This window comes from Anneissia japonica, unplaced genomic scaffold (genome assembly GCF_011630105.1).
Source record: "Anneissia japonica isolate Jap-2015-1 unplaced genomic scaffold, ASM1163010v1 scaffold6_len129433_cov155, whole genome shotgun sequence".
NCBI classification, from domain to species: Eukaryota; Metazoa; Echinodermata; class Crinoidea; order Comatulida; family Comatulidae; genus Anneissia; species Anneissia japonica.
In genome coordinates, this window is record NW_022752272.1 from 98,382 (window position 1) to 112,719 (window position 14,338).

Genomic DNA, 14,338 nt, shown 5'->3' on the forward strand with positions numbered 1-14,338 from the left:
GTATTATTTTGATTTTCATCACCTTTTGCTTTGTTAAGGGTAACTCATAATTTCTTTTAAATACTTTAGTACTTATATTTTATGATAGCTACCATTTGAGTTAATTTTCTTACTAGTCGTATAGTTGTACAATTTAGTAACATTGAGACTGATTTTCTCAAGACCAGATTTCCATACATCTTAACTTACAATGCTTGCATTTCTGGATCTACTTATCCTTAGAACGACCAAATTAAAGCTTATAATGTAAAGTTAAAATATGTTATCTCAATCTTTGATTTTTCCAACCATGTAACCTACTTGTGGTGGGACTTCACATAATAATTGGCACCAAATATATCAAGAGCTAAGGACAGATGGATGGCATAACAAATGATGGGGGAAAAAGGAATGGCTAATATATGCAAGCAATGGCAAAACATAACTGCAACGAAATTGAATTGAATATACCACTGAAGACCGTATACAAATCAAATCATAACCTCTATCATTAAAGATTTTCTGGTTAAAAAATAAATCTACTGTATTTCTCAAAGTATTTCTTCTGCATTTTGGTGACAGCAAACTGCTCTCCTTGTTGAATGGCCTTTTGACACAGTCTTTGTACTTCAGAATTTGCTCTGTATTTAAGACTCAAGTGATGAGAAAAATAAACCAGCAACATTGCAGCCTCCATTGGACAGGGGAAACTATGTTCCTGAAAGTAAAACCAGAGGTAGAGATGATAAGAGGTAATAAGGAAAAAATCATAACTGGGTCCTAAGTCTCCCACAACAGCAGGAGTTTACCGAAAATCAGGGGACAGCCTCCTGCAAGCAAGCAAGAATCTTCCGGAAAATAAAATCTCCTGGAAATTCAAAATACAGGCCTCCCTCTAATTAAAGACCACTCCTCTTAAACACCACCTCCAATAAAAGACCACTTTTCTATGGTCAAAGATGACAAATGTCGTTTATCGTCATTTATCTAATTAGACAAGAGACCATGGAAACTCTGGTGGAAAAGATGAGACCTATATTCTGCATGTTTTTACTACTTTTAATTATTGTCTCACAGAAGTCAGTGCCGATCGTATCACCATGCGCAGCAAAATAAAATTACATTTAACCAGATTTCCTGGAAGTAACGTCTTCCAACTTTGAACCCCTGCACTAAGGATTATGAAGCTTATATTAATGAGAAGAAGCTTTAATATGTTTATATTTATGACTGAATATTTTATTACATCAGACCTACCTTCATGTTATCTGGTATCCCTTCCAGTGCATCAAGAATTTTTGCTTGCTCTTTTGTTAGCATTGCCAATGTAACTGCAGGGTGTGCATACTTTTCATCCAGTGGGTAATCATCCCATTTTTCTGGCAGGTCATACCTTTTAATATCCTGTAGCACTATTTCAGTGTTCTGATTGGTAGACAAATTACTCTGTGATTCTGCATCAGCATTCTGATTGATGGACATATTACTCTTTAATTTAGATGTGTATAAGAGACAGTTTTCAATGTCTTTATTGCATGGATGCATCACCCAGCAATTATTATCCAGTTTCGTTTGTACAAAATGTATACTTCCGGTTATGTTGTTAAATATCATAGAATCTTTACCAGTTGTGTATATTTTGCAATCCATTTGCATTTGACATGGGCCTAAAAAAACACTGTTATGCAAACTCTAGAATGGAATGTATTACAATATTTATAATAGCATGCTCTGTGAAGCATAGTTGGGTAATTATTGAATATTCCAGTTTCATACAAAATGTATACCGATTATGTTGTTAAATATAGAATCTTTACCAGTTGTTATATTGTATAATCCATTTGCATTTGAAATGAGCCTAAGAAAGACTGTTATTCACAATAACAATATAATAATAATAATAATAATAATTTGAAATAGAGGGACCAAAAGAGAGGTTTTCAGAAATGGCACTCTCAGAATTTTTATTTATAACTTTGAAAAATTAGTGAGGAATTGAAATGTATTACCATATTGATAAAACATGTAAATGCGCGGGGGGGGGGGGGGGTCCCCCTACACACATTTAATTTCATGCAAATATTATGAACTTGCTAGAGATTCTTACCTGCTTGTGGGAGTACAGTACGGGAGGCCGTCCCAATTTCCAGGAAGACTAAATCTAATGATATTCGTAACCAAGAGATTAAATGATTTCATGATTTATATGTACTGTATAAAACTTCAGTGCTTCTGTATATAGTCTGTATAAATATAGTTCTAATCTTCAACTTCGCCTTCAACATCACCACCCACCATTGGTTGATGGCAAGAAGTCTGTACAGTGAGAGACCAGGTGGTGCAGTCAGCCGTTACTTACAATAATACCGTATGAAATAAAATGTTAAACCTGTTTGGCCAGTGCATTTCTGTGTATGCCACTATGTGTTTTTAAGACAAGACTTCTTAATTCAAAATTAAAACATTCAAGTTTAATAGCAACAAGTGCTTTATCTGGTACAGTTGTGCAGGTTGCTTTATAATTTATTTTGCCATTTTATATTCATTTATCGATGTGCAAAAAGTCCCACAAATTAACTTATACCAAACGTGACAAGATCTCTGAAGAGATGCTTTTTATAAGTAAATGATAGTGACTCCCAGACTTTGTATGCACAGCAGTCAACTTGGAATTCACCAATAACTACAGTATATTAGTTGATGGAAGTTTTTCCAACTGTTGGCATGACCCAATAAGTATATATTCATTTTTTCATTATTTCAAGAAAATTTGATATTTTTTTTAATCTTATGATCCTGCACACGTGTATAGTGAAATGTTATTTTGAAATCTATAGTGTGAGTTTTAACAATGCTACACCAAAAAAAAAGTAAATTTCTTTTCAACAAAGCATAATATAATAATACAAATTAACAAATGTTTAAATATTTTTATTTTTATTATTCAATAATTGTAATACTGAATATTTTTTTTTTTACTCTTATTACTGTTATTATTATTTTAATTTTTGTCACCTTTTGCTTTGTTAAGTGTAACTCATAATTTCTTTTAAATACTTTGGTACTTATATTTTATGATAGCTACCATTTGAGTTAATTTTCTTACTAGTCATATAGTTGTACAGTTTAGTAACATTGAGACTGATTTTCTCAAGACCAGGTTTCCATGCATCTTAACTTGCAATGCTCGCATCTCTGGATCTACTTATCCTTAGAACAACCAAATTAAAGCTTATAATGTAAAGTTAAAATATGTTATCTCAATCTTTGATTTTTCCAACCATGTAACCTACTTGTGGTGGGACTTCACATAATAATTGGCACCAAATATATCAAGAGCTAAGGACAGATGGATGGCATAACAAATGATGGGGGAAAAAGGAATGGCTAATATATGCAAGCAATGGCAAAACATAACTGCAACGAAATTGAATTGAATATACCACTGAAGACCGTATACAAATCAAATCATAACCTCTATCATTAAAGATTTTCTGGTTAAAAAATAAATCTACTGTATTTCTCAAAGTATTTCTTCTGCATTTTGGTGACAGCAAACTGCTCTCCTTGTTGAATGGCCTTTTGACACAGTCTTTGTACTTCAGAATTTGCTCTGTATTTAAGACTCAAGTGATGAGAAAAATAAACCAGCAACATTGCAGCCTCCATTGGACAGGGGAAACTATGTTCCTGAAAGTAAAACCAGAGGTAGAGATGATAAGAGGTAATAAGGAAAAAATCATAACTGGGTCCTAAGTCTCCCACAACAGCAGGAGTTTACCGAAAATCAGGGGACAGCCTCCTGCAAGCAAGCAAGAATCTTCCGGAAAATAAAATCTCCTGGAAATTCAAAATACAGGCCTCCCTCTAATTAAAGACCACTCCTCTTAAACACCACCTCCAATAAAAGACCACTTTTCTATGGTCAAAGATGACAAATGTCGTTTATCGTCATTTATCTAATTAGACAAGAGACCATGGAAACTCTGGTGGAAAAGATGAGACCTATATTCTGCATGTTTTTACTACTTTTAATTATTGTCTCACAGAAGTCAGTGCCGATCGTATCACCATGCGCAGCAAAATAAAATTACATTTAACCAGATTTCCTGGAAGTAACGTCTTCCAACTTTGAACCCCTGCACTAAGGATTATGAAGCTTATATTAATGAGAAGAAGCTTTAATATGTTTATATTTATGACTGAATATTTTATTACATCAGACCTACCTTCATGTTATCTGGTATCCCTTCCAGTGCATCAAGAATTTTTGCTTGCTCTTTTGTTAGCATTGCCAATGTAACTGCAGGGTGTGCATACTTTTCATCCAGTGGGTAATCATCCCATTTTTCTGGCAGGTCATACCTTTTAATATCCTGTAGCACTATTTCAGTGTTCTGATTGGTAGACAAATTACTCTGTGATTCTGCATCAGCATTCTGATTGATGGACATATTACTCTTTAATTTCTCTTCAGTGTTGTCATTGGTCGACAGGTTAGTCTGTAATTCTGCTTCAGTACTCGCCATCAGGTCACCACCTCCTTTTGTTTCAGTTTGATTTGATGATGTATTAATGTTAATGTCATGTGACTGATTATTGTATTTCTTTTCAGAGTCTTGAGAATTGCTTGCTGTCTGAGAACTACATGCATCTTGTGTAGTTTCAATATTATTAGTACATGTTAGTTTCTCTTCTAGTGAAATATTTCTTGTGTCAACTTTAGATTCACCAACTGGTTTTCTACTTTCTAAACCATTGTTAGCATCATCTATTATGTCAGCATTCTGGATTCCTCTACATGGATCCACTAAATGTTCATTGTGTCTACTAAGCAGCTTACTAACAGCCTCCTTGATATATTTCAGACCATTTCTTAATTTCCACAACTGAAAATGAGGACCTGACAATAACACATTTGAAATATCAAACAATGTTGACAGCAAGCTTCCAATGTCTGTCTGTTTCTCTGGGATGTACTGGCCTGACTTGTCTGTGGATATGATGACTGCATCTTTGGTTTGGGTTTCTTCAAGCTTACTGTCAAGCACCGTAGCATTTGAGTTACGATGAGACATGCTGTAGCCCCACCAAACATTGTAGAGCACAGAACAAGTAAAGTACCCATACAAGCACCTGCCCTCTAAATCTTCTATTGCTTCATAATTTTGACTAAAACCACCATAGCTTTCCATTTGACCTGCAGGAAAATAAAACACACATCACCAATTCATCTATACTGTACTAACTTACTAATATTAACAATGATGGAAATAAAAAGTTTAATAATAATGATTTGCTCCTAACATTACAATTTGTTTTGTGTTCCAAAAATCCGGCCCGAAATCGCTAAACGGTGAGAAATCGCTGAAAATCAGCCCTTTTTGAGCAGTTTTTTTAACGTATCTTTGTTAATATTAGACCGATTTTTTTGGCAGTTTTTGAAACTTGTTCCTTATTTATTCAGCTATAATGTCATGTTATTTTTAATTTTAAAATCAATGAGGTGTCGTCGGAATCTTTTTTTTAAGCCAAGTCAGTTGGCGATCGCCCAGTGTATTAACTCCTATCTGTTTACACAATTTTGCGATCATGTTTACAAAAATCACTCTAACTTCTGAACCAGGGGGCCGATTTTAACGGCAGTTTCGGTATGTAAAATAGACTAATCAAGCTGTCTGTTAAGCTAAAAATCAATTTGATTAGATGAGAGGTCTCGTCGGAACGCCCATTTCTTTAGAGACATTTACTCGATCTGACACACATCGACTAATGGTAAAGGATAGGCGGCAGTTCTCGCCGATAGGCCTCGCCTATAGGCGGCTCGTGCTGGTGTAAAGTTGACAGAAAAACAGCGATTTCTCAGCTAATACTTGCATAAAGTTTACTACGGTCCAACGTGGTTGCGTGAGCTACACTGTGTGGCGGAGAGATTAAGATGGCGTGATAAGAACTCTACGCACTGAAATTAAATAGGTTAAAAAAACAAAACAAATTGTAATGATAATTCTGGTCTTCTTAGATTTGAAATAACATTTACAGAATGTAGGTTTTATTATTTTTTTAACAAGTTTAAACAGATTTAGAATTAAAACGCGTAAAGCATCTAATAACAGACAAATAAAATTTGAAAAAAACATGTGAAATGCCTAAATATGGTCATGATGACATCACATCATGACCAAATATAGGCACATCATGACTATATATGGACATACAACAGTTTTTGTCAAAGAAAATTTGATAGTCTGGACACAGCTTAGGAATAATTTTAAATTACATTGACTAAAATACTGCAGTAGAAACGGTTCAATAATTTAGTTTTTTCATTAGCCATCTATGGCTGCTGTCTCCAAGAGTAAAAAAAAAAAACCTAACAAACAGTCTAGTAACATCGTTTATGTATATTAATTGCACTAACAATAGGATTACGTTACAGGGCAGAACTAAATAATAAAGGATAATAATAATTGATAATTGTAGAATTAAAATATATGAAACTTATGAATGACATGATTTGACGTGTCCCACGTCATTATCAGGTAATAATGCTTATTCTACTAACGGTTTAAATACTACCAGTCAAGTGTAAGACACAACAAGCAAGTCATGTATATAGAGGTCAGGAATATTATGATAAGTCATGTATATAGGAATTAGAATGAGAGAGTGATATTGTAATGAGTTGTTTGTTTGTTCAGTGACAGATTTCCCCATGCAATGTAGAGGGCTTCTTTTATTTTAAGTTAATAAGTATTGTGGGCGGAGTCAAGAAAAGTGAAACAGTCTGAATTAGATGTGTTTTGATATTTTACAGTTTTAGTTTTGAAGATGTTGAAATATATGTGATGACTTGTTCCGAACTAAATTCTTCTTAACTAGAATTAAAATAGCATAAAAGTATGCTAATTGTAATAACACTGCTAATTGTAATAATGTTGGTTAAATTGTGTAGCACATATTAACTCAGATATTAAATAGCTATGGTAAAAAATGTTCAAACCTTTTGTGAAAATGAGTCCAAATATAACTTTTGCAATTTCATAGTAGCCATCATTGTAGCAGAGTGTAACCGCCTGTAACCAATGCTCAGAAGCCTTCAATGGACAGTCTAACATGATTGACAGCTGACCTAAGGTCACATCAATAGCTACTTGCACTAACACCTAAAAGAAACAAAAAACAGTATACTTATAGGTTGATGCTAAGCTTCCAGTGCTGTAGCCTACGTAAATTCAGCAAAGTGCCTGAATTTACTTCAAAATACAAATTCTGATTGGATGTTTATTGTGCAAATGCAGGTCATACATACTGTACCACTATGATTATACTCATAGTGGTATTCATCCATTTGTATGCCAATACTATTGGCATTAGGGAGCTTTTGATTGCACAACAACAGTAAAGCCTAGGACATAATGGAGTCATATAAAATCTTCTGAGCAGCATTTAAATTCATTTAGTTTTTATGTTAGGCCATGATTTAAGCCAAATATATTTTATGCATAAAAAACAGGATGCCCAACAACAATTTTTTTGCAGGTTCATGTTCTCATCTGACTTTAAAGCTCCCTAGCAGAAGCCACCAAACGTCTTCTTTATTTCTTATTAAATGTTCTAGCATCTTGTTCAACTCAACAAGCACAAAATGTAAAACTTTAATTATTTTTTTAAGCTACTTTTCAATTTTTAACTGCTTTTAATGTTGTTTTAATATTTTACCACCTCTTGGTATTTTAATTTTAACACGCCTTTAACTACATGTACATATTAACATTTTATCAATGGTTGTAATCAGTGCAGTGTGTGTATGTTATATTGATTATTTTAGTAACAGATTTTGGACAATGTTATGTAATATAATGCAAGTATAATCAACCAAAGTTTCAAACAATGTTTATAATATTACTTTTGTTTGACAAATAAATAAATACATCTCTTGAATCTTGAGTTCTACACTTCTTGAAATGTGTACTGAAATCCACATAAAAGAGTGTAATGACAGCCATCATGATTAAATATTAGTATAATAAGTTTATTTCAATGACTAAATCTCAAAAGGTTGAATCACAACAAGGTACCTGAGAAGTCATCATAGTTCCACCGATAGATTGTCGACACCTGAGGAGATTATCATACACAGATTGCCAGGAGAAGTCATCTCCAACATGCTTCTTGTGACGCAGCTTGTGGATGATGGATTGAAGACAAGGTCTGCCATCTATTTCAAAAAAGGGCCACCTTGAGAAATCAGTCACTACAAATAGATTCAAGTTGTTAACATATATTTTAACAGATGGAAGATTCAATATACAATAATATTTAGACAGTTACATGTGATAAGACAAGTGCACATTCATAGACCTTTGACCATTCATTAACTCCAAACAAGGCCTCAATTTTAAGTCCCATGAACCAGTGAATTTTCACTAAGCCACGCAAATTTAACAGTGTTAAAACATATGCAAACATATGCAAGTGGGTCAGCACGTGGGCTTGTTAGACACACGCTATTCCTGGCTCTGTCATGATTGGTCAGTTGTTTCGACTGATTTGAGAATCTGGAAACTTCCATTGAGGCAATGCATTACATCAGCACTAACCAAAGCATATAAAGCATAAGGATGATTAGATTTAAAAATGTCCAATTAGTAAAAATACTAGCATAGACAGATAGGTATATAACATAGATAATTATTATTAAAATACTGACCATTACTGTACTTTAACATATCCACTGCTGTAAATGTGATTTTTGATTCACCAAGGATAAATGAATTATCATCTTGCAAGCATTTCACAAGAATTTCATGAACATCCAATAGGATTTCAAAATGCTGGAAATGAGATAACAAATGAGAACAATGTTTATATAAAAGTGTAATCGGATTTTATAAATATTTTTCATATTGAATTTATACAGTATTAACATATTGTTGATTTGATTATTGTGTTGTTAATATTTAGTTATTTCTTTAGTCCTCATAAAAAGAATTATTAGTTCATCACCATATCCAGGAAGAAAAAAAATTACAAAGTAGGAATATGATCAGTCTGTCATCCTATCCAGCAAGAAAAAACTGACAAGGGAGGAAGGTAGGTTTTTTGCTGCAAACATCTTGGTGAATAATGACTAAAAAAGAAATCTAAAATGTGTTAAAATAAAGGTAAAAAGTTAATTACCAATTTATAAAAACTGATTGAAATACTCATAAATAACAATTATTTTCACTCTTCTCAATTGTAGTATCAGTAAGGATCAGTAACATAAGAGAAAACAATTAAAACATTTTTACCTGCATATCTTTGATTGTTTCAATAACTGATCGAGCTTCAGTCCAATCATTAGTCTGTAAACATTCAAAAACAAAAGAAGAAATCAACATGGTTGCCACATCCATCTCGTTTGTAATCGTAGCAACCTTGAGGGCAGTTGTCAGGGATGGTCTGTCACCCTTCCTTGCTAGAAGTCGGACAGCTGAGGCTGGCTCACCAATTTGCATATAGCTACAAAATAGTAAAATATCAATATACTAAATTCTTTGCAATAATTAGATCACATAATAATGAAATAAATAAAAATAACAACGAAAAAGAGCAGTCTCTCCATAGAATGCGTACTTTCGCCCTGTGCCTGAATAACAATAAGCAGGCTGTGTACAATGGATGAAATTGCAGCATACCCTCAAAAAAATACTGGGATCACCTGTCGTTTTCAGGTACGTTATTCTTTGACCTCCTCTTTCGAAAATTGAATGGTGTTTTTCTTCGATAATTATGTACCAATCCACTAAATTTTATGATGATCCAATCATTAGTTTTTGCATATTTTGCTAACTGACAGACAGACATCACAACAGACATCAGTTTCTATAAATTTCATATACATTTCAAAGACAAGAAATTAGGAAATTTAAATAGATTAATTTACTAAACCATGAGCCATAATGTACCATTGAAATTAACCAAAGAACTCATAATGAAATAAACTATACCATATCTCCCTTAAGCAGATTCTCTGAACTTGGGAAGCCTGTGGTATGGCGCTACAGAAATGGAAATTGAAAACATTTTGTATAGCGACTTACACAATTCAAAATCATCTCAAAGTGCTTAAAGAAAAAGAAAAAAAACTGTAAAAACCCAAGAACTATCCTAAAACTAACCAGTAACAATTTACCAGAGAATCAAATTAGGAATGAACCAGTATCACTACACGGTTCTCGAGCAATTTGAGACATGTGGCCAACTGGAACAGTACTCACAGGTACTCTAGTGATACAAGTGACAGATAGTCGCTATCCAATAGCAAGACAAAAATGGAAAAAAAAATAAAGTGAAGGTAAAGTGGCGGGTAGTAAAGGATGCTGTCTTCCATTTTCCATTTTCAAGGTCCTTTATTAACCCAATAACTATATTCATGTTTTTATAACAGAAAAAAAAAATAATCTACATTGTTAAGAAAAATCGAATGACCGAAAACATTATAATCAAACACTTCAGTAAATATAGTGTAAACTAATAATTTTAAACTTAAATTTACCATTTAGCAGCTTGCTCATAGTTTCCGTCTGATTCTAAAGTCTGGGCCCAAACTTTGTACAAATCATGTAATACTGGGTCTGACGGTGACAGACGAACACATGCTAAGCTTAAAGCTTCCCTACAAAATGAGAACAAAATATACATAAAGGAACCTCAAAGAGCACAAATGAAGTTATAAACAAATTGATGCAAGCTTTTGTCTACAAATAATGAATGTTTATCAGTGCAATGGAAGAAATATTGAAAAGATTGTCTGTTCCATTAAATGAGCTGGCGCCAAGTCGAATGGATTGATATTTTACTGAATGAAAATTTTCTTTGCATTGCACAAATATGAAACATTCATTATTTTGCTTTAAAAATCACCGAATATAGATCTTAATTTGTTATTTTATGGAGAAAAAAAATATTTAGGTCTACCTTTATTCTACATGGAACAGTCCATGTTGCTTCAGCCAATCAAAAATTGTGTTAGAGGGCATGCAATGGGACAAAGCAAATGGAACAAAAATACTAATTTTTTATAATGAGTGATTCAAATCAAAAGGTGTGATTGTTTTGCCATTAAATGGTGTAAAGACCCTATGTTATGTGATGAAAAAGCTACCAATTAAAAGACAAGGACCTATTTAGGTGTGTAGTAATGAGTTTATATACACATTTTTCTTAATATTTAATGTATATTTTGTGTCTACCCATTCTTACACTACATTAAAATATTTAATAATTATGTAATACTACATTATGCTGGATTACCTGTGTCTCTTGTGCTGACACAGAACATCAATTGCCTCATACACCTTATGGCAGGCAAGGTAGTAACTGACTGCTTTGGAATAGAATTCCAAATGTACAAGTTGCTTAGCGTAGGCTTCCGCAGTCGCCAGGAACACATCATGACCACCTAGTTACATAATCGATATATGTTACCTTTAAAAAAAAACCTCATCCAGCAGCAGTTGATCAATTAAATCATAAAAATAAAGCAGTGTATACATTAAGACTTGATAAAATGCATATTTGTTTAGTCATTTAAGTGAGGGCACACTCCAATCCTATGTTATTGATAGGCAGATACCAGTTTGGCCAGGCACGCACTGCATTTTTTCAAAGGTTGTATGACTGTCTTACAACAAATATATCACCACCATCATCAGATTATTAGTGGTGGCAGTTTGAGCTGCTCATGTTGAATACCATTTGTTGCATGTGCCGCATTGTGTTGCTTTACCACTGAATTTCAGTCGGTTGATCATGAGTTGCTTATGAAGTATGAGCAAAACCCTTAAAATGTAGACTAAGATCAACTAATGATATTGAGACTAGCTGGCAAGCACCTTATAGTACATGCCACAACCTTACCTAATGTTGACATCGCCACCAAGTGGTCTGTGAGTTGTTGTTTTTCAGTTGCTTTGTGGAGTACTCCTACAATATTTCCTTTCCAAAGCTCCAAGCAGTAATAAGACTCGGGGTTGCCTGCATCTACATGGTACTTTTCTATCAAGATAAATCACAATATGTAGAATTGATACATGAACAGATTGAAAGGTTTTAAGTAAAAATTATAATAATGCATTTAATTACACATTTCACCACTTTGAGACAATTTTTAATTTTGTTGTTTATCATGTGTATATATTTTCATATTTTCTATAACCTGTCTGATATTTTCCAAAAACCGAAAGGTCCACTGATTAATCTCAGATAAGAAAGTATAATACATACTCCAAGTATTGAAATACACGCCATCGTGTTGGGATTCAATATTTCGACAATAATTATGTCATCATCAGGAATCATAATTAATGTCGAAATATTGAATCCCAACACGATGGCGTGTATTTCAATACTTGGATTATGTATTATACTTTCCTGTCTGATATTTTGTTCATACATTTTTATTGATGCATTAGGATTATGACAATAAGGAAAGACTTTTTTTATTCTTTGTTTCGCGAACTTATTTTGTTTAAAGATCATTAGAGTAGGGTGAAAAAAAAATTAAAATAAAGTTTGGTTTTCTTATTTAGCAAATAGTTTTAAAAAAATATCCAGGCGGAGGAGAAAATAAAAATAAAATTTTATCGGTAAATGTAAATAGTGTTATAATGGGATGATTAAATGCTTTAAATTTATATAATCAGGAAAAAATATACATATCTTATCTTTGGAGATTTCAAGGCAGCGGAGGGCATAATAAAAATAAAGAAAAACTTAATTTTTTTCTGAAATTTCCATTTTTTCGTGACAGCGGGTACGCTAATTTACCAAAAATCAAATTCTATTTTTATTCAAATTCATCATTATTTGCAGGCGGCGGTGAAAACAAAACAAGGTATAAAAAAGTCTTGCCTTTAAAGTACATTATATGTTATTGCTCACCATTTACTTTACAAACTATTATACAACTAATGTAAAAAATGGCTAAAGGAGGTGATGCCAAATTAAGTGGTGTGTGGAGTAATTGTATATAATGAATATGCTTCTAAAAAAGGTCTCAGATCTATTTACAATTAGGATGCTTCTTCTCTCTTTGAGAATCCCTTTAAAATATAATGCCATCAAATTAGGTAGGGTAAAACATCTTTCCTATGATATTTTCCTGACACAAAACACATCAAAATCAAAAAAAAAATTATGGAGCAGATTGTATTTTAAACAAAATTTGCTTGCATTCAAGCACAATAGTCACAAAATACAGTTTAATGCATATACCTTCTTCTCTGAACATTGTATAGACTTCCCTTCGACCGGCAAACAGACCCAGATGAGTATGATCACCTGAACCTGCCTGGATGTCTGATGAACTACGACCTGGAGCACCTAGTGGTTAATTAAAATATTCAAATTATTACCAAATGCCAGATCTATACATAAGAAAAATTCTGAATGTATCATTAATCGGCAATTCTGTGACTTTGTAACACTACGAAATAAACTGACATTTACTGTTTATGTCTTAGCTAAGAGTGAATCATATTGATAGTGGCAATTATTTTGTTTTGATTTATCATATTTATTACGAGAATTATTCCATGCCATGCATGCGGTCAAATGTAAAAATTGGAATGTTCAACATGAGCAATGGCCAGAGTGTTGGAGAGATCTTGAAGTATACATTTTCACAATAATCTGAATCAGAATTTTGCCTGATAAAAAATTAAAACCTAAAATTGTGGGAATTGATCTTAAATATTTATTCTCTGTCAAAACCTATGAAATTGAAAATTGAAAATAATTTTTATGAGAAAAAAATGTCCATGTCAATTATTGGACAAGAAATTTCTGTATTCTTTTTGATAGACCCTTAAGTTGGCTGGTAATCAATTCAAGAACTTTTGTGGCAAAATGAGTGTACCTGTAAATCCAAATTTTTCTACATGTTTCTGGTTTAAAGATAACTTATTTGATCCCTTTATGAGCTATTCATATACAAATCCAATTGAATTTGAGATTTTTCTTGATGTTTTTGGCAGAATGTACATCTATAAATAAACGAACGAAGATGAGCTTATTAATATGAGAGGTGGTAGGGTTGGGTGTACCATATTTCATTTCAGCAATCGTAATACAGTCTTCCTGTAGGCAAGTCTTGCCTCTGTTATCCAAACTTCCACTGACAGGGAACAATGACTTCACCTTCCTCCTTTTTCTACCATCAGCTATCAACAAAAATGAAAAATGAAAATAATTAGTAGTCCTAGCCTGATATTGACAATTTTCGCTAAATTTTAACCTGGCCTTACATGGGCTAAGGTAAGAAAATGTTAACAACATTCTACCCTCTAACAAACTACATACAGTATGGTAG

General features: G+C 33.0%; 1 protein-coding gene across 1 annotated transcript in view; it reads right to left on the reverse strand.

Annotated features, from left to right (window-relative positions):
* The window catches only part of LOC117122183 (gem-associated protein 5-like), a 32,117-nt gene that overhangs the window by 5,352 nt on the left and 12,427 nt on the right, over nucleotides 1-14,338 (reverse strand). The window contains exons 14-25 of the mRNA XM_033267691.1: nucleotides 14,073-14,189; nucleotides 13,243-13,350; nucleotides 11,887-12,024; nucleotides 11,281-11,428; nucleotides 10,523-10,642; nucleotides 9,276-9,486; nucleotides 8,693-8,816; nucleotides 8,061-8,236; nucleotides 6,983-7,145; nucleotides 4,447-5,179; nucleotides 1,237-1,474; nucleotides 505-697 (exon numbers count right to left, since the gene is read on the reverse strand). Of these exons, the coding sequence (XP_033123582.1) occupies nucleotides 506-697; nucleotides 1,237-1,474; nucleotides 4,447-5,179; nucleotides 6,983-7,145; nucleotides 8,061-8,236; nucleotides 8,693-8,816; nucleotides 9,276-9,486; nucleotides 10,523-10,642; nucleotides 11,281-11,428; nucleotides 11,887-12,024; nucleotides 13,243-13,350; nucleotides 14,073-14,189 (2,468 nt within the window). The 3' untranslated portion in view covers nucleotide 505. The remainder of the gene's footprint in view (nucleotides 1-504; nucleotides 698-1,236; nucleotides 1,475-4,446; nucleotides 5,180-6,982; nucleotides 7,146-8,060; nucleotides 8,237-8,692; nucleotides 8,817-9,275; nucleotides 9,487-10,522; nucleotides 10,643-11,280; nucleotides 11,429-11,886; nucleotides 12,025-13,242; nucleotides 13,351-14,072; nucleotides 14,190-14,338) is intronic.